This window comes from Lissotriton helveticus, chromosome 6, assembly GCF_964261635.1.
Source record: "Lissotriton helveticus chromosome 6, aLisHel1.1, whole genome shotgun sequence".
NCBI lineage: Eukaryota > Metazoa > Chordata > Amphibia > Caudata > Salamandridae > Lissotriton > Lissotriton helveticus.
In genome coordinates, this window is record NC_136067.1 from 1257914363 (window position 1) to 1257933348 (window position 18986).

Consider the following 18986-nt stretch of genomic DNA (forward strand, 5'->3'; position numbering starts at 1 on the left):
TGACGCGCTTACGCTACGCGCCCCCGGGCGCGCCCCGGGGCGCGTAGCGTAAGCGCGTCGGGTCATGTGACCTGAAAATAAAACTTTTTATTGGTTCATTTTACTTTCGGTTTCCTAATGATGTAAGGCCAGGTCATGTGACCTAAAAATAACACTTTTCATTGGTTCAGAACAGTTTTCTTTTCTAAATGATGAAAGACCCCACCTTTTTTCCTCATTCTACTTTTGTGCTTTGAGAGAGGTAGACCTGCAGTTATTTCAGTAGAAAATGGCTACATTAGCTGCAGCTGCTGTAGCTTCTGGACCACCACCACCACCACAAGGACCACCACAACTTCACAGTGGTGGAGATGAAGAAGAGGAGGAAGATGAGGATGAGGAGGAGAGGAGATTCGTCCGAGAGGACAATATTATATACAAACCTAAAGAGCACATCATCTGGCAGTTTTTTTCAATCCCCAAGGACAAGAAAAAAGTAAATGCGCCTAAGGCAACCTGCTTAATATGTCATCAGGAGCTGTCAAGGGGGAATCCCAACAAAAAATACTCCTTTGGCAACCACACGATGATCAGGCATATGCGACGCAGGCATCCAAATAACTATGCAAGGGCAGAGCTCAGGGAACTGGCCAGAAACCCTGTCCAATCTTCTGCCAGCACCTCCCAAACTAATGTTCCCACCCCATCGGGACCGGAAGTTAGGGAGATATGCTCCACCATACAACCAAAATTTTCCAATTTTAAAATGGTTTGTATTTTTTGTGGACAAACGATATGCTATGGAGAGCAAAGCATCACACTTATTAACCGTGCTTGGGATAACCACAAGTGCCCAAGAAAACATTAATTTTTTCCGCCTTTTTTTTTTTTGCTTCTGTTGAGCCCTTTTGAATTCCCTGTTTTTTGTTTCTCCCCTTAAAAAATACAAAAAAAATATAAAACTGTTCAGAAAAGTAAAAAAAAGTAAAAAATGTTCAAAAAAACAATAAAAAAAATATAAAACAACAAAAGAATAAAAAAAACAGTTCTTTTTAGAACTACCTCCAATTTATAAAAAAATGCTACATTTTTTGAAAACTCTGTCATTCTTTTTTCTCCATGGTACGCTCCCCGGTGCGCGTACCGGGCGCTCCCCCCGCGAAAATCGAAAAAAAATGTAATTTTTTTTTTGTCCCGCGGGACCCTTTTATGGCCCCCACATCAAACTTAGGGTGTCAGGGGGGGTGTACCCTGCCCCCTTTTGGTCATTTCCCCCTTTGTTTTTTGCCACCTCTTGTGTCTCGATCCTACCGAGACACAAGATGGCGGCCGCTGCGGACTGTTTCGAATGTTTACAGACACCCGAGAGCCAATCAGCTTTTCGTGCGCAAGTCGCGTAGCGCGCCCGGTGCTCTCCCCGGTACGCGTACCGGGGCGCGCTTATAGATATATATATTTTTTTAAACTCCAATTACTCAAAATCCTCTGGAGCACATATCTTGAGACATAGCAAAGGCACATCGGGCTACCAGTCCCTACAATTTTGCCAAGTTTGGTGCAAATCCATTCAGCCGTTCGAGCTAAAAGTGCGACCGACCGCCCTATGGAAATTAACATGGGGAAAACACGTTTTGGGACCCCCCTTTTATCTCGGCCCCCACTTGACGAATCCCCCCAAACTTTCAGAGAAGGAGCGGAGCGCCGTGAGGCAAAGTTGCTGAAAAATTCAGGCAGATTCCTCAACCGGCGCCAAAGTTATTCCCAATAGAATGTTGCGATTTCCCTATGGAAATCAATCCTAACTATAACTACCTACTGGCAACCGCCAGTAGGATATATATATATATATATATATATATATATATATATATATATATATATATAGATATAGATATAGATATAGATATAGATATAGATATAGATATAGATATAGATATAGATATAGATATAGATATAGATATAGATATAGATATAGATAGATAGATAGATCCAAAGAAACAAAGTTCATCATGCGCTCTCAGGCAAAAAGGCAAAGGAACCCGATGATAGGATTTGCAGTTTTAATTACACTACGTGAAATACACAGCTTCGATGGTATTTACGCCACCTTTCTCGGGGCCCAGCACTCCGGAAGAAGCGTTGCTTGTTTGTGGATATATATATATATTACCTACTGGCGGTCGCCAGTAGGTATATATAGTTAGGATTTTTTCTCTATGGGTTTTTTGAAAATTCTATGTCTAATAACTTTGGCGTTTGTGGACGGAATTGGCTGAAATTTTCAGGAAAATGGCACATTTTGTTTCTGAGCAGCCCCTGAAAATTTTGGGGGGGTTCGTCAAGGGGGGGCCGAGAAAAAAGGGGGGTCCCAAAACGCGTTTTTCCCATGTTAATTTCCATAGGGCGGTTGGCCTCACTTTTAGCCCGAACGGCTGAATGGATTTGCACGAAACTTGGCAAAATTGTAGGGACTGGTAGCCCGATGTGCCTTTTGTAGGTCTCAATATATGTGCTCCAGTGGATTTTGAGAAATTAACGTTTAAAAAAAGATATATATCTGTAACAGCGGACCGGTTAGCGCTCTGGTTCGCGGACTTTTCGCGCAACGGAGCTTTGTGAAGCGAAGCTGATTGGTTCTCCGGCGTCTGTCAACATTCCAAACAGTCCGTAGCGGCCGCCATCTTGTCTCTCGGTAGGATCGAGAGACAAGAGGAGGCCAAAGCGAAGGGGCAAATGACCATAAGGGGGCATAGTACATTGTCGCTCACCCCCTAGGTTTGATGTGGAGGTTTTAAAAGGGCCCCGCGGGGCAAAAAAAAATAAAAATAATAATAATCGAACAGCTGAATGGATTTGCACGAAACTTGGCAAAATTGTAGGGACTGGTAGCCCGATGTGCCTTTGCTAGATCTCAATATATGTGCTCCAGTGGATTTTGAGAAATTAACGTTCAAAAAAAGGTATATATCTGTAACAGCGCACCGCTTCGCGTACTTTTCGCGTTACGGAGCTTTGCGAAGCGAAGCTGATTGGCTCTCCGGTGTCTGTAAACATTCCAAACAGTCCGTAGCGGCCGCCATCTTGTCTCTCGGTAGGATCGAACAGCTGAATGGATTTGCACGAAACTTGGAAAAATTGTAGGGACTGGTAGCCCGATGTGCCTTTGCTAGGTCTCAATATATGTGCTTCGGTGCATTTTGAGAAATTAACGTTCAGAAACAAGATATATATCTGTAACAGCGCTCCGCTTCACGGAGATAAAATTATATGTGTATTACCTAGCTGTTGCTTTTGTTGATTATTTTTTATTTTTTTTTATTTTTTAAGGATTGTTTATTGTGTTTCATAATTTATTAAACTTTCTAACGCGGCGCGTCATATGACGCATTACGCGACAACGCAGGTCCAGAATATAGTCAAAATGTCTCCACCAACCAGCGGACGGCACACAACCCCTTTCAGCAGGCTAAATAGTTCTGTTAAATGACAACAGAAGGGACAGGCAACAAGAACCATCAGTCAAAGAGGGGAGGGCAAGTTCTTCTCTACCGGGTCACGTTGGAGCGCTACCGGAACTGATCGAATTGGTAGTCTACAGTGTTTCTGGATGTTTCAGACTGAAGCTGGCGTTAGCATGAGAGCACCACCATTTCGTAGCTCCGTCGTGGCCATTCCACGAGCAATCATGCTAGGCGCTCCCCACCAGAAGCCTGCGGGAGTCGGGGGCCCCCAAGACTTTTGTAGAATCTTCAAGGATGAGGGGACGCTTTCGAGAATGGAGCCCAAGCTCTAGCAGACAAGCGTCCGAGTTCCAAGGTGTCGCAGGCCCATTTAGTGGACCACGCCCAAATCTGAAGAGATGGCCGCCATTTTGAGAGTCCTGTGGCAGCCGCCTATCACTGCACCGCAAGAGCGGGAGCAACTCAAGTACATGGTGAGCGAGACGCTGTAGTCGAAAGAGCGGGCGGTAAACAGCTGAATAGCGGAAGAGGCACAGTGTAGCAAAAGCGGGCTGAATGGCAAATGAAACGGAAAAGGGGTGCCCCACTACAGCGTGTCTTTAGGTGAAACGGATTGTGGGACAAGGTGAAGAATGGAAGAGTCACCAAAAGGAAAAAAGTTCCGCTTGACCCCGGGAGCCGGCCACCTATGTCGGGGGCGATCTCAGGCCACACCAGGGCAACACGACTTGGGGAGGGGGCCGGAGCCAAGCGCCCCCTCCGAGTCCGCGACATGACACCGTCCCTCGGGGGCCTCCGTCAAGCGGTTCAGGGTGGCACCGCATCACAACAGCCCCCACTTACTTTAAGAATAGTGAAGATGAAGCAATTGCAAATAGGCTTCAGACAATGTTACAAGCACTCCTCAAAACTTTGAACTTTCAGAGTGCATGAGTTGGGACAGCGAGGGGTGATTTGGTTTCTCGGATTTGGTTTCTCGGACTGTTTTTCTGGTCTCTCACCACTGGCATATTTTAACGTTTTCTTGTTTCTAGGACATTAATAGGTTTTATCATTACGTTATGTTATCGTTTCTTTGTTTGTTGTTTAATAAAAGTTCATGTTCATCAGTGGCCTACTGATTTTCGTTTTCCTATTTTTTTCTTTCCAGGTTGTTTCATGGTAAAGTTTCTGTTAACAGGATACAGTGATCACTTCGTTATTATTGCATATGTCCTTTTCACTAGGGGTGCTCTCTGGTCGGGCCAGATGACGTATCTCTAGTAAATGGTCCGGGTGAAAAAGGTGCATCAATCAGTGGGGAGTAGATAGGCATGACAGATTACAACGGGGGAGAAAGGTCCGCATTACGTACCCTTTCACTACTTGCAAAGATTTTCCTACGTTTATTAGCAAACAGGGAATACCTCCAAAAAGAACTAATTCCCAAACAGTCAATGTTCGGACAATCAATCAATCAATGAGGAATGAAATAGGTACGACGTGTTAAAGGCTTGCGTTACCTACCCTTCACTATCTGCAAAGGGAGAGAGAATATTCCTATTCTTCCTCGTTTGCAGGTAGAGAAGATCCTTAAGAGAATTAACTTCGAACCATTCAATGCTCGATTGAAAAAATCAACAAGGGGTACTGTGAACACAAATGAACGCCGCTTATGTACATACGCATTGCTATTTTCAACAGGTTGTTCCTAATGTTTCTATTTTAGCGAGGTCAAAAAGAGATCCCATTAGTGGCCTACTGATTTTGCTCGATTCCTTTTGTTTTTTTACACGATTTTTCGCTATCTGCAAAGACTAAACAGAGTATTGCGACTCTGTGCTTGTTTGTAAATAGAGAATGAACCAAAGAGAACAATCAATCAAATGGAGAGAGAAGCAGGCACGACGTATTACAAAGGGGGCAAAGGGCTGCGTTAACTACCCTTCACTATCTGCAAAGAGAGAGTACTCCTAATAGAAATGAGGGGTGGGGGGCAGCATTCAAAGCAGATCAGTGTGCATAAACACAAAAATGTTTTTACTTACCACGTACTTGACATTCGACAGCTTATGATATTTGCTATTAAAAAACCATTGAAATTCACTGAAAAAACCATAGGTTATAGACCATATATAGTTAGGAATTAGCATTTACAAAACCTTGAAAATTCACTGAAAAAACCATAGGTTATAGACCATATATAGTTAGGAATTAGCATTTAAAAAACCTTATTTTACTCACACAAAACCATTGAAATTCCATATATAGTTAGTTGCACTAACTATATATCGCGCACCCGCAATCCACTGCTGATCATGTCACATATTACATCATTCATGACATGGTCAGTGACATCACTGATGACATCACTGATGACATCTCAAATGACATCACTGATGACATCTCATTTGACATCATTCTTGTGCTAATACGATAAACCTCTTCAGACTCTAATATAACCTTAGATACACTCAGTGTAAACAGACACTCACACACTGCCACTTATCCATGGAGTTACTCACACACCCAGTCAGTCATGCAAAGAAACAATCTCACCTCCATTTCTTCAACTATACAGTTAAACACACCTTACTTATTGAAACATATACTAACACATATTTACTCTCTTATACAATCCCTGATACAAGTTCACAATGATCGATACAACCACTCACTCATTCAGTGGCTCTCATGCACAGTTATTTATATATGCCAACTCTCACATGTACTGTGTTTTACATATGTACTTACTATGACATGTAGCATTGAGATATCCATTCACTCATCAATACACTCATGCACACAGTCAACTGCCCATGTAGCTGTTTCCACATGCACTCTTGAACTCATACACCTAGTGAATAAACTGCTCACACATCTATGCATAGAGTCACACACCTTCCAGCCACCCCCACACAAACTCAATCTCCCATAGAAATACTTGGGCAACCAATTAATAACACATATAGCCTCTCGTATAGCTAATGATCAACACATGCAGCAGTTTACAGAACAACAGACATAATGATGCACAAATTAAGACAGTTTAGTCACTAACCCATGCATTCAGTGAGACACATTTAATCACTCACTCATACAGTCAGTCATGCACCTACTAAATCCTTCATCCAGACACTTATACATCCACTCAAGACATATTTTAACTTTACAGAAAAGTACAGTCACTGGATGTTGTCATCAGTGATGTCATCAGTGATGTCATTTGAGATGTCATCAGTGATGTCATCAGTGATGTCACTGACCATGTCATGAATGATGTAATATGTGACATGATCAGCAGTGGATTGCGGGTGCGCGATATATAGTTAGTGCAACTAACTATATATGGAATTTCAATGGTTTTGTGTGAGTAAAATAAGGTTTTTTAAATGCTAATTCCTAACTATATATGGTCTATAACCTATGGTTTTTTCAGTGAATATAGATATAGATAGATAGATAGATAGATATATATATCTCCACAGTCCTGTCCCCCCTCCTGCAAACGGACCACACCAATCTTCACACAGGCTCAAACAAAGGTTTCACCTATCTTATTTATTTATATCACCACAAGTGAAACAGACAAGTGTTCGCCCCAGATGCGTTTTGATATATATATTTATTTACATATACAGTTTGTTCTTTTATAGGTGGATAACTGAATTTGAATTTTGTGCCAAGTTCACAAGGGTATATGATTGTATTATATTCATTATTAACACATTTCAAGATGAAAAAAAATATCCTGCGCTGTTTTCACATTCCTTGTGTGGTTCCTGGTTGTAAAAGGCGCAAACAATACAAAACTTGAATTGAAAGGAATTCTTCGTCTCTGATGTAATTAGTTCCTCACTTGTCCTTGCAAGTGGTAAGCCACTCCATTGCCATAGCCATCCTGAATTATTCTTACATGTATATTATTTAAAGTTTTATTTTGACACAACAGTTCTATGCCAGATCGTATCGGGTCTCCTTCTATTCAGGAGCTGACTAATAACTTGCATCAGGACCTCATTCAAGTTTTAAGGTGTTTGTGTGTCCGCATTAAGGCATTTGTAATGATATTTGTAATTTGCTGTAGTTACTGTACTGAAAAACTTCCTCAAAACTGTTGTTTGTGGCATAATCTAATGCTTGGCAACTTGAAGGGTGGATAAAGTTACCCCAGGACAGGTCCTGCCCATCACTATTCTGGAATGTAAACATAAAATAGATTGTCTTGAAACTGAGAAGTAGACTAACCTGTTCCTGAAGCCTCCTCTGGAAAATGCAGTTGATTGTCCCACTCATTTGCATGCTGCAGCTAGATTAATTATGTGTGCCTCCTATGATGTCAGTTAACAGACAATGTCCTACTCATGAAATATGAAATTCACATTGAAGGTCAGTTTCTTCTGTCCTGCTTACCTCCTGAATTTTTTCCATGATTTGACCTACAAGGCTACATGTTGTAGATGTAATACTTTGAGGATCGATAGGCCAATTTTAAGGAAAATGTTGACATGAGAAAAAAGCAATATATATATATATATAAAATAAGATCATGCCTATTCATGTTCTGTATGCAAAAAGAACAATTGATGGACAGAATGCAGAATGTCATACATTCACCCCAGTACAGAGATCTGGGCCTAAATCTATCGTTTTTTTGTTCCCCATGCCTTTCGAGTTTGGACCCAGCCATATGCAAATCAGTCTTGACCCTGCACCCAATGGGAACAGTCTAGCCGAACTGCCAGGCCAGGTCCTTTCTGGACTGGAAACAAGCATCCTAGGACTGGTTTCAGGCTCTCAGCCCTCATCAGTCAGGATAGCTTGACTCAAGTGGCATGGAGAGCATGGGACTCAGGTCTGGACATACCCATCCCACTCAGGGTGACAAAGGCAAAAAGAACAATTGATGGACAGAATGCAGAACAATGTCATACATTACCCGAGTACAGAGATCTGGGCCTAAATCCATCGTTTTTTTTTAACTTACCATGCCGTTCCAGTTTGATTCAGCCATATGTAAATCAGTCTTGACCCTGCACCCAATGGGAACAGTCATTTTCTGTAGGCAGGATCACATTTTAAGGAGATTTAGAGTTACACGGTTACATATGCTGCTCCTGTGTTAAAAGATGTTTCCTCTTCTTTATTGCAGTCACCTCATTTACTGCAAATGCGAGCTGGGGTGAAAATGGGAGATGCGCCTCTGCAGGACAGTATACTTATTGACGGTCTCAATGATGCTTTCTTTAAGTACCACATGGGAATTACAGGTAATTGATGAGCTTTTTACAGCTGCTGTCAAGAAACTTAGGAAACATATGTGGGAATCAGCAGTAGGGACTGTACTTAGAAATGGGAAGGGAACATACTAATCAACATGCGAGGGTCTAACTGTGTCCAAAGGTATTAAGTGATCTAGCTGAGATGTTAGTATTTATCTTTTTAAGAAATATTTGATGGATAATAACAGATATTAAATGTAAAAAAAAAGTTCAGCTGAATGCTTGAATTAATCTCTGCCACTTGTAATTACTCGGGTCACATTCCAGCCCATCTTCCTTTTGCCAGGTGCGCCGCTCCAGATTCCGACTAGTCCTAATCCAAATCAGTTTTGATCCTGCTCCAGTAGGACCAGTCTACCCTGCACCGCCAGCTCAGTCCAATCTAGAAAGGAACACAAGCAACCCCAGATTGATTTTGGCCTAGTTGGGCTTTCTCAGTCAGGTGTAGCTTTAGCCCTATGGCACAGTGAGCATATGACTATTGTTTGAATATTATTAGATATGCCGCAGCCGATGCCGCTATGTTTTGCAGTCTGAGTTCAGTTCCATCATAACTAACATTTAATCACCCGGGCCCTTGCTACTTTTCCCCATGAGAAATGACAATCTTTGTACAAAGTTATGCAAATAGATTTTTATGATGTGCCACATAGACCAGTTAACCTTGTAACTGAAGCCTTGGCAAACATATTTTGATTTCACTTAATTAAAAGTATTGTTTGCATTTGAAATTAGCAGCATAGTATTGTCAAAATTGTCCAATTACAGAAAAGTATGAACAGCATGGGCAGTGATCCCTTCTCATTTTTTATTTTTTATAAACCCTGCCGCCAAAGGGGTGTTAAATAAAGATGTGAATAATGGACACAATGGCTTTGTTTCCTATTTGAAGTCATTATGCACCATGGATCTCACTGTGCAGTGTTGGAAGTCCCAGTGTCTAACTTGCTTCTCCAAAATAAAGGTCTCCTTTGTCTTAATTGCAGTGGTTACTTCCTTACCTGTTTCCTTTTTTATCTATTTTGTGGTCAAAATAAGGTCCTGTATACCTACGTGTGAAAGTGATCTGCATTTTAGTTGAGGACTACCAGTGTAGCCAAGAGCACAGTATTCCCACTGAATAGGCCTTTCGCACTTATCCCGACCTCCCTTTCAGTTTCCTGTGTTTAGTGGTGTGAAAATAACTGAACTTAAATAGGTGCCTGTTTCCGTCTTACCCCTGTAGTCACTGAAGCATCACTTTTGGGAACTGATAGGGTATTGTACCTCACTGTTCATCTTTCTGGGATAGTCCTTTCCATTCCCATTCTTGGATTTCTTCTGTGTTCACTGATGCCCATTAATTAAGTAGCAGCTTACCAACAATTTGGTCACTTATTCTCCCCTACCATGGGGACGGTCGTGGGGGGATTATTTGCTTTTTGCTGTGCAACAAAACCTGTTCCTATCCAAGGCCCTCGCATGCATAGGAGATCTCATACACCAGTTTGCTGGGTATATGGCAGTGCTCTTTGTATATAAGAGCTCACATAATTCCTCCTTCTGTCCAACGAGGGTGGGGGGGGAGGTAGGAGCACCGTTCTGCTAGCTTCTAAGGCTAAACCTGAACCTTCCTGGCCTCAATCAGCAGTGCATTGAGCTTCCTGTCAATCGCTTTGTGTTGTAGCGATGTCTCGTCCACTTTACTGTTGTATTCTGAGGGACTTCATATTACACAGCAGCCCTGTCCTTCCACCAACACTTTATTCTTGGTGCTGGTCCACAGAATACATGTGTTGATCAATTCTACCAATATCCAAACCGAGTCAAGATCCTCAGTCTGGGTTGTGACAAAGAGACTCCCCTCGCCTTCCTGGCACAACCCCAGAGAATTGGGAAAAGGGAGCGGCTGTGACAGGCCAAGCAGAACTACTGATCTCTGCCATCCTTTATTGCTTGGTGGATCCCCTTAACTAGATATGACTGTTTCCTTTTCCCACATCTGCTGGCATGAGTGAACATCACCTCTGTCGTCTTTAAAGCTTCCAGCTCACTTTGTGTCCTGGGCGGCATTCACCTGTCCCAGTTTTTGCAGCTAAGATGCGTGATCAGGAAGCACCTGTCTCTGAGAGGCTGCTGCTGACTGGGTCTCCTGTGGACCTCCCAGACTGCTGTCATGCATGGAATTGATTTGAAACTGGAGAGGGAGATGAAGGGACCGGCGGGGGTGCTTACTTATGTCATTGTACTCTTGGATCTATATTCTAGGTGGGTTGAAGTGTCTTGTGTGCAGGATATTTCTTCTTCGGCAGTTATCAGGTTTCTGGAGGGAGTGTTAAAAAGAGTTTTCCCTGGTTCCTGCTTACAGACAATGGCGTACAATTATGTTCTCATGAGACTGAATCATTCCTGCAGAAGTGTGGTATCGTTCACAAATAAGCAACACTTTACCATCCTGAGACAAATGGTGCCATTGAAAGAGTTATCAAAACCTTAAAGGAAGGCATCCAGTTGGCAAGAGTGAATGGTTTAGATTGGAAAAAAGAATTGTCCAATAGACTTCAGGGGTATAGGTTCTCACCTCATGGCTCTACTGGGAAGACTCCTTTTGAATTGTTCAACGGTAGGTCTCCGTCTACACTTGTGTGTCCTGGGCGGATGAAGTGGAGCTAAGGTTGTGTGGACAAATCTCCTGGTTTGTATAGAGAGAGAAAGAGATTGCCATTCAAGGGAAAAGAAAGGAGGACTTTGATTCTCATAAGTGTGTGAGAGACGTTGAGGTTGGTGTGGGTGATTTTATCAAAATCAAAGCTCCCAAAGGGTCTAAGTTCACCAAGGAGCTACAAGTGATCAAATGTTTTAAGAATGCTATTAAGACACATGATGGTCGCATATGGAACAAGAGCAGAGTTTCTATTACTCGTAGAATATCTAATCCGAATGTCCTACCCAATGTTGAGATCACCTCCAGTTGTAAGTTGAGTTTGTAATTCAGGTTTGCATAGTTCTCCTAGAAGTGCTCCACCAGTGCACAGGCGAAGTGTTAAAGTAATCAGGAAACATGCTTACCTTAAAGATTTTGTAGTGTGATTTGTTTCTCATTTTAACCTAGCTGTTTGTCATTTTTCTTCTGTTTCCTCATACTTTGTTATTTATGTTCAGTTATGTACTTTATTCTATGAAAGAGAGAAGTGTGGCGTAGCACCTCATTTGCTAATGAGGTCACTGTCAGAACCTTCGGAGATCTCTTGCGTGTAAGGGTTCTGAGGTTTGGCAGTTGCGTCATCGCCGTTGGATGGGGTGTACTCATTAAATGCTCTTACCTTTCTTTCCGTCTCGTCGCTCTTTGATCCGACATTACACTTACCTTCTCCACTTGCCAAAGCCACTTTGCTCACTGTCGCCATCACCAGCTGCCTCACTGTAGCCCCTTGTAGAGTTTGACACCCCAGGACTGAAACTCAGCCCCCAGGGAGATAGAAAGCTGAAAGAGAGCTAGAATCGTGCTGAGTTCAGAGAGAACACTCATCTTCCCAGCTGCCAGGCCACGTGTCCCTCAGTTTTTTTTGTTTTTTTTAAATTAGGTAGTGGCTCAAGTGAAAGTCTTGATGCTGGTGTATATTCATGAATTCTGAATACGTTTCTTTATTTTCCATGATTTTACCCAGTTTTTCTTTCAAATGTATATTTGACTTGATTTAATGAGGTCAATCTTTTCCTCTGTGTTCGCCTTTCCCATAGTTTGTCATAGAACAAATAGAACATAATCCGCTTTCTTGGAATAGTATTTGAGAATGTAATGTCACATAACGTTTGATTTCCTTGTCAAATTGCATTTCACAGCTCAGTCACAATTGTATGTACAGATTTGTCTTGAGTTTGTAATCATTTGTGCGGTTTTTTTTGTGTAGCGGAGAATGTAGCCAAACAGTGGAAGATTAGCAGAGAGGACCAAGACAAATACTCTGTGAAGTCTCAGCATAGAGCCGAAGAAGCACAGATGTCTGGATACTTTGATAAAGAAATTGTGCCTGTTACCGTTCCTTCAAGAAAAGGTATGCCTGCAAGAGAACATGACTAACTTGGCAGACGCTTGTAGCTGCTGTTAACCGCTCTAATACCAAAATAGTTTTTTACTTTATTAGTTTAGTATTTTTTTGTGTGTGATTGAGCCTGTAGATCACCTGCAGCGCATCCCCTGGAATGATTCTCCGGAAGTGTGAATTTACCCAGGGGTGACAAGGGAGCTCCAGATGCTGTTTAACTTTCGCAACAACCTGTGGATGTGATAATAATGCGTTTCATCAGACAGACAGTCTTAGTGTTGTAGTGGCCTCGGAATTTAATGGTAAATTGAGTTATCTGATATTGCCGGAAATGAAGGAGTCCAGAATAGGGACACTAATAAGCCATGTTTGGCCCTTTGCTACAGCACATTCCATTGAGGATGGGCCTTTACGCTGCAAACATTGTGTTTGCAACATGTGCATTCCTGACCACCAGCTATGCACCTTCTGGGTTGTTAGGTGATTGAGGCATCACTTTTTCGTCCTGGTGGCCCTATGTCCCTAGGACTAGAGTTTAGAGCACATCAACCTTTTTTGATTTGATTTCAATCAATGATGACTTTATTTCGGTCAAAGACCATGAAAGTGCAGATAAAATACATACAAGGCACAGTAGTTAAAACAATAAATATAAACGACTAATATTACACATAAAAAGTTAATTAAACAAACAGTTATCGATTGGCAATCTAGATAAGATCATTTTTTAAAAAGAATTAATCCAGGTATATTTACAATAACTTTAAACAAAGCCTTTCCTTCGTCGCCACATACCGTGTAAAAAACGAGAAACAGCAAAGACAATAGGTGTCGAGGTGTCGTACATTAAAACTCTACACGCCTTTCAGAGACGACTATCACCTGTCTCTGAAATGCTTATGTACTGATTGATTCATTCAGTGCCGTGGCCTCCCTACTCTGTTGGAACTAATTGGCAGGAAGAGCCAAGCATACCTCACTGTTGCATTGCCTGGCCACACCCCTTGCTACATCCCAGTTTCTGAGCACTTTGACATTTCTGATATCTTTGTAGCTTCCTTAACCTGTATCATTTTGTTATTATTAAATCAACAGCTCTGTCACACTGTTTACCACCATATGACCTAGAACCATTGCGTCATAACAAGCATGTGTATGCATATATCACTTCCTCCTGCACTCAATAGTGCATCATGATTACCAGCCTGGGTTGTGATAGATACATAAAACACACTCAACTGTAGCTGAGCAATGAACAAACTGCTACACAAAATAAAGGAAAGTGAAACATTCCTGACAGCATCCTGCCGGTTAGCATGCTGGGGATCACCATTCCTCTTGAAGATAGTTATTTATATCTCGCTTCTGCTAATTGTGTCTCCACAGGACTCCACCACACTGGCCACCTCCCATTATCTTCGTGAGGTTGACCATACATGAGAAATATCTTCCTTTCCATCGACCCCCCCCCCCCTTCTTTGGGACAGGATGCCGCTCTTCGTATATTTTGCCACCTTTTTGCGTTGATCAATACATTGGGACTTTGCTGCTCGTGCTGTTTTCACTTTCTCTCAACGCCTGTTGGTTAACCACCCAAGAGCCGTGACGACGTTCCCTTTTGGCACAACTGGGAACGAAACGCGTTGGCTGTGTGCCGGTTTTGAAAGATTACCTGGATAAAAAGAAGCACCTTTTTTGGACTCATTGTTTATGCTTCTACTTTCCACGAGTGCACCTTCCATTCTTCCATTACTTTCCTTCACAGCACCTGCCTTTAGATATAATTAATTATAAAGATCTTTCAAGCTCGATCTCCACTTTTCTTTCTCACAAACCTAAACAAGCCACTTCTGAACTAAACGTTAAAGAAACCTACTGCTTAACCAAACACCTACAGAATTAATTGATAACACCCCCCTCCCCCTCTGGGTACAAAAAGGTATGGTGGTATGTGCCAAAAGACACCAATAAGATTCCTGTTGTTGGTCTCATATTGCAAAAGTATGGACATGAAGTACAGAGGTCAAATACTAATATATATATATATATATATATGTGTCTTTCAGGTCCGCTTGCCTTTATGAGTTCAGTTTGACCTCATTACTTTTCATGAAATTGTAATTAATGTGTTCGGCTTATGAATTTTTAAGTGGCCGGGCCCAGCACACAGATGCTTTAAGACGGCTTTCTGAGGCTGCTGGAATTATAATCACTCTTCCTGGGCTTCATACTGGCCCAGTTGTACAAACTTGGATTGGGGAGTGGTCTGTACATTTAACTTGTCTCACGTTAAACTTGGTATTTACATTTGTGCTTCCCTTTGTCAATACAGTGTCAAGATATTGCTATATAAATTCTACAAATAAAATAAATCACAGACCTAGCCTGAGGGGCGCTTTACACTAGCTAAAATAATAATAGGTACAGATTAACAGTTGGTATCATCTGAGGAACAACAGACATATGATGTAATGGGAGATGTATGGAAAAAGGGGAATGGATAATCAACATGAGATGTAGTTTGAAAACGAAAGGTTATAGATTCATTCTGAATGCCAGGATTTTCAGTTTGACCCTGTTATAATCCAGAATAATTTCACCATTTGGGTGCCCTGGATGTGAATGCTTTTTATTCATGGTTTTAGTGTTCTTGGCTGAGGGTAGCTACAGTATTAGGAAGGTCTTACTCGTTATTGACCTTAAGCCTTTTTAGGTCTTGCCTAGGCAGCGTTTGCGCTGTCTCTTCGAGACCTGCTGTATTCAAAATATGGGTTTTAAGCTCCGCCCATGTTTTTAATTGGCTCCTTTTAACTATCTTTTGGAATGCTTTTTTTTTTCCTTTGGCTAATTTCTTAAGTTGACCCTCCATAGTCCCTCCTTTTCTACTCTTGTAACCTCCCATAAGGACTGCCCCTGTTACATGTGACAATACTCTGTAGTTTCATTTACAGTTTCTCAGCACTCTTTTATCAATTATTTCATTGTCATCGCTTTTGTTCCAGACACAACAGCTGTGCACTTCCCCAAACGCACTTCCCGACACGTTTGTCTGTAATGAAAGTGGTGTTTTTCCTTTGTTTCTGTTGCTTAGCGTGCACTGCTTAGTAAGAGCGCTGCATTCAAATCTTTTTATTTTTCATTACAGTTCACCCTTCTGCGCTTTCACTTTTAGAATGGCGGCTGTGCACCTTTCTTTAGTTTTGTGCCGCTCGCCATGTTCAAATTATAAAAGATTAAGGGTTTATTTTTTGTAGCGCCCCATGCCGCGCTTCACTTCAACAATGGCGGCCGCGCACCTTTCTTTCTGCGTGGCTCGTCGTATTGAGTTAGAAAATATAAAGGGATACATGCATCAACGGAAATACTGATCGCAAACGGGCAGATTCACAAAGACTGCTCCTTTTGCGACTGGTATTTTTGCATTTTGTATGCACCAACCCAAATTCGCAATTTAACTAATCACAAAATTTGCGATTACTTAAATTGCAAATGCATTTAGGAAATCACAAATTGCGATTCCCTAAATGCAATGAATGATGTAATTACAAATTGCGAATTCGCAATTAGGGATCGCAAATTACCATCAATTTGAACTTGATGGTAATTTGCAAAAACTTTGAAAAATGCACTAAAGTGCATTTTTCAATCCAAATCAAAGTTTCATGTTGCACACATACCTGCCCCAAGGGCATGTGTGTATAACATGTGGTAACATCTCAATTTCAGGGATGCAACAGGGTATCCTTTGACCCTTGCACACTTGACATTGCATGCACAATTTGCGAGTACCTATTTAAGGAATATGTAGAAATCACAATTTTTTGGCGATTCTTACATGGCTAGGGACTTGTGAGTCCTAAATGGCGATTTCTTAAAATTCGCTATTTAGGATTCGCAAAACCTGACTTTGATGCATGTGGCCTAAAGTGTTCATTTTTGGAAGTGCACCATGCCGCGCATTTACTTTAACAATGCCTTCCCTTTAACTGGCATGATGTGCTCACGGCACGCTTCTCCCATTGGCTGGTGCCGCCTCCTTTAGATTTTGACTTTTGCGCCCGCTGCTTATTGTTGTCATCCTTTCTAGAACATTCAGGCCACACTTCCCCTGCTTCACGAGGTGACCCCGATCACACCTGGCTCACTGGATCAGGTCAGCCCTGCCCACTTATTAATCCTTCCCCTGTGAACCTTGCTCTTTGTGTCCCTTGGTGGTGCAGCATAATTGCAAACAGTCAGTTTCAGCTCAGCAGTGAGTGGAAGTTTTACATACTGCAAGAAAAGGGTGAAGTACCACAGGCTGTTACTAGGTGTCGCTCTGTAGTTGTAAAGGGACCTCTATTAGCCACATAAGGTACTGCACCCTTAATTCCATTATAAAGAGAGAGTGTAGCTGAGCATACAAAAGATTGCAGCTGAGCATACCTTGCCATTTGTTTTTATTGGAAGTGAGATTTTGTTAGCTTGCGTTTTTAAAAATGCACCATGGTTTGTTTATTTAGCTAAATCATCATTTTGCGTTACATTACAGAATTAGGGTGCTGTAGGGAAAGAGATCTGGAACGGAACGGTAGGAGGAACAGGTGGAGTGGCATTTGTTTTATTCTTTCATGACCATTCACACTTTCTCTCACCCTCTTTCTTGTTTTTTAATTGTGCATTTTTCATACACAAATATATTTAAATATTAGCCAGGATGATTTCCAAGGCGAATCATAATGTTGGAATCCGCTTAAGCTTCCCTGTAACAAGTTAAGTGACACTGCAAGTACGAGTAGACAAGATACAATACTGATCTCCAACTGTCAGTTTTTAATTTCCTTGGAAAGAACACGTGTGCAATTAAGATCCAGTAGATTAGGAATAATTCTTCCAAATCAAAGGTTTAGGATTTTGAAAAATACCCTCTGATACGTGGTTCTCTGCCCCTAGTATCCCTTTTTCAATGTCAGTCACTGCAACTTAACTCCAGCAATATGTCTTCAGGAGAGGAGTCTCAAATGGACCAGAAGTCTCTTTTGTATCACAGAATGAGTTTTAATTTAGGATCAGCACCGACTCTTGTTAGTGCATCTCCTTATGCACAATAAATAACGTTCAGCAAGAACTATGACCAAAAGGGGGAGTGGTTTAGGTGCCGATTGGGAAGGCTGTGTGAGCGCTGAGCTCCGCGCCTAATCCCCCGTAATTATCCTATGATTGATGCCTCCTGACCCCCCGACCAGAGCCACAGGAGCGGGAGGCGGCCTGGCGCAGAGGGGCACCGAGACTTGCCCAGAGAGGAGCGAGTGGGGGCTGCACTAACCGCGAGACGGAGCAGAGGTACCGGCCGCCGCCAAGATTAATATGGCGCTGTCCCCAAGTTTCGGTTTCGGCTGTGCCCGGCTGTGACGCCGCTAAATGGGAGCGCGGACCTGCGACTTTGTTCCCGGCAGCCTGGGGAGTGCTGGCACCCTCTCATGACGGGTGGGAGGGGGCAGTGTGATGCTGCTGAGAGCAGGAACGGCGCCTCGATTGCGAAAATAGGAGCGCCCGCACCCCGGGGTACGTGTGCAGCTCCTCCGGCCTCTGGAAATAGAGGTACGCCCTGAAGTGGATCGCAGCTCGGCGACGGTGGACTGTGGAGCTTTGATCGCACGTCTGGTGCGCAGCCCCAGCAAGGAGGGCACCGAGAGAGGACGGGGGCTCCGAGAGACACCCTCCCGCACTGATAGTGACTGGACCCCCGGCACGGCAGAGGTACAGGCAGGGCCTGAGGTGGCTGGTGCGGCGGCCTGCGAGCTGGGGGTGCGCTGGTGAAGGAAAAGGCAGGCGGGTGCCCTAAAGAGTGGAGCCAACTCACTGCGGCCTATACTGCTCGGCCCTCCATGTGATATGCCCTGCGGACGGTGCTGAGGCTCCCCCGGTGAGTGCAGCGGGGCGCATTTGAAGCTTCCTACTGACGGCCCCTGCCCTTAACGTGCAGATCACGACTGTGGAGGCAGAGCAGGTGGGGTTTGGACTTCTTGTTGGGCGAAGCGAGCTGGGCAGTAGACTGGCGCCCGGGCGGGAGCGCACCTGCCCCAACGTAACGGAGTTAAAGCTGCGCAGGTTGGAGGGTGACGGACCCTCGAGAAGCTGGAGACCCTACCCACCTCTAACAATATTGGACCTGTGTGAATGCACTGTGGATTGAGGGAGGGATAGGCTGTTGATGGCACTGGACTGCCCTGTGGATTGGTGCGCGGACTGAGCGCCAGTTGCAAATGGGCGCAAAGGAG

At 43.0% G+C, this 18986-nt stretch overlaps 1 protein-coding gene across 1 annotated transcript in view; it reads left to right on the forward strand.

The window, feature by feature from the left end:
* Positions 1 to 18986, forward strand: part of ACAT2 (acetyl-CoA acetyltransferase 2) — a 249170-nt gene that overhangs the window by 104856 nt on the left and 125328 nt on the right. The window contains exons 4-5 of the mRNA XM_078648977.1: positions 8572 to 8689; positions 12592 to 12735. Of these exons, the coding sequence (XP_078505103.1) occupies positions 8572 to 8689; positions 12592 to 12735 (262 nt within the window). The remainder of the gene's footprint in view (positions 1 to 8571; positions 8690 to 12591; positions 12736 to 18986) is intronic.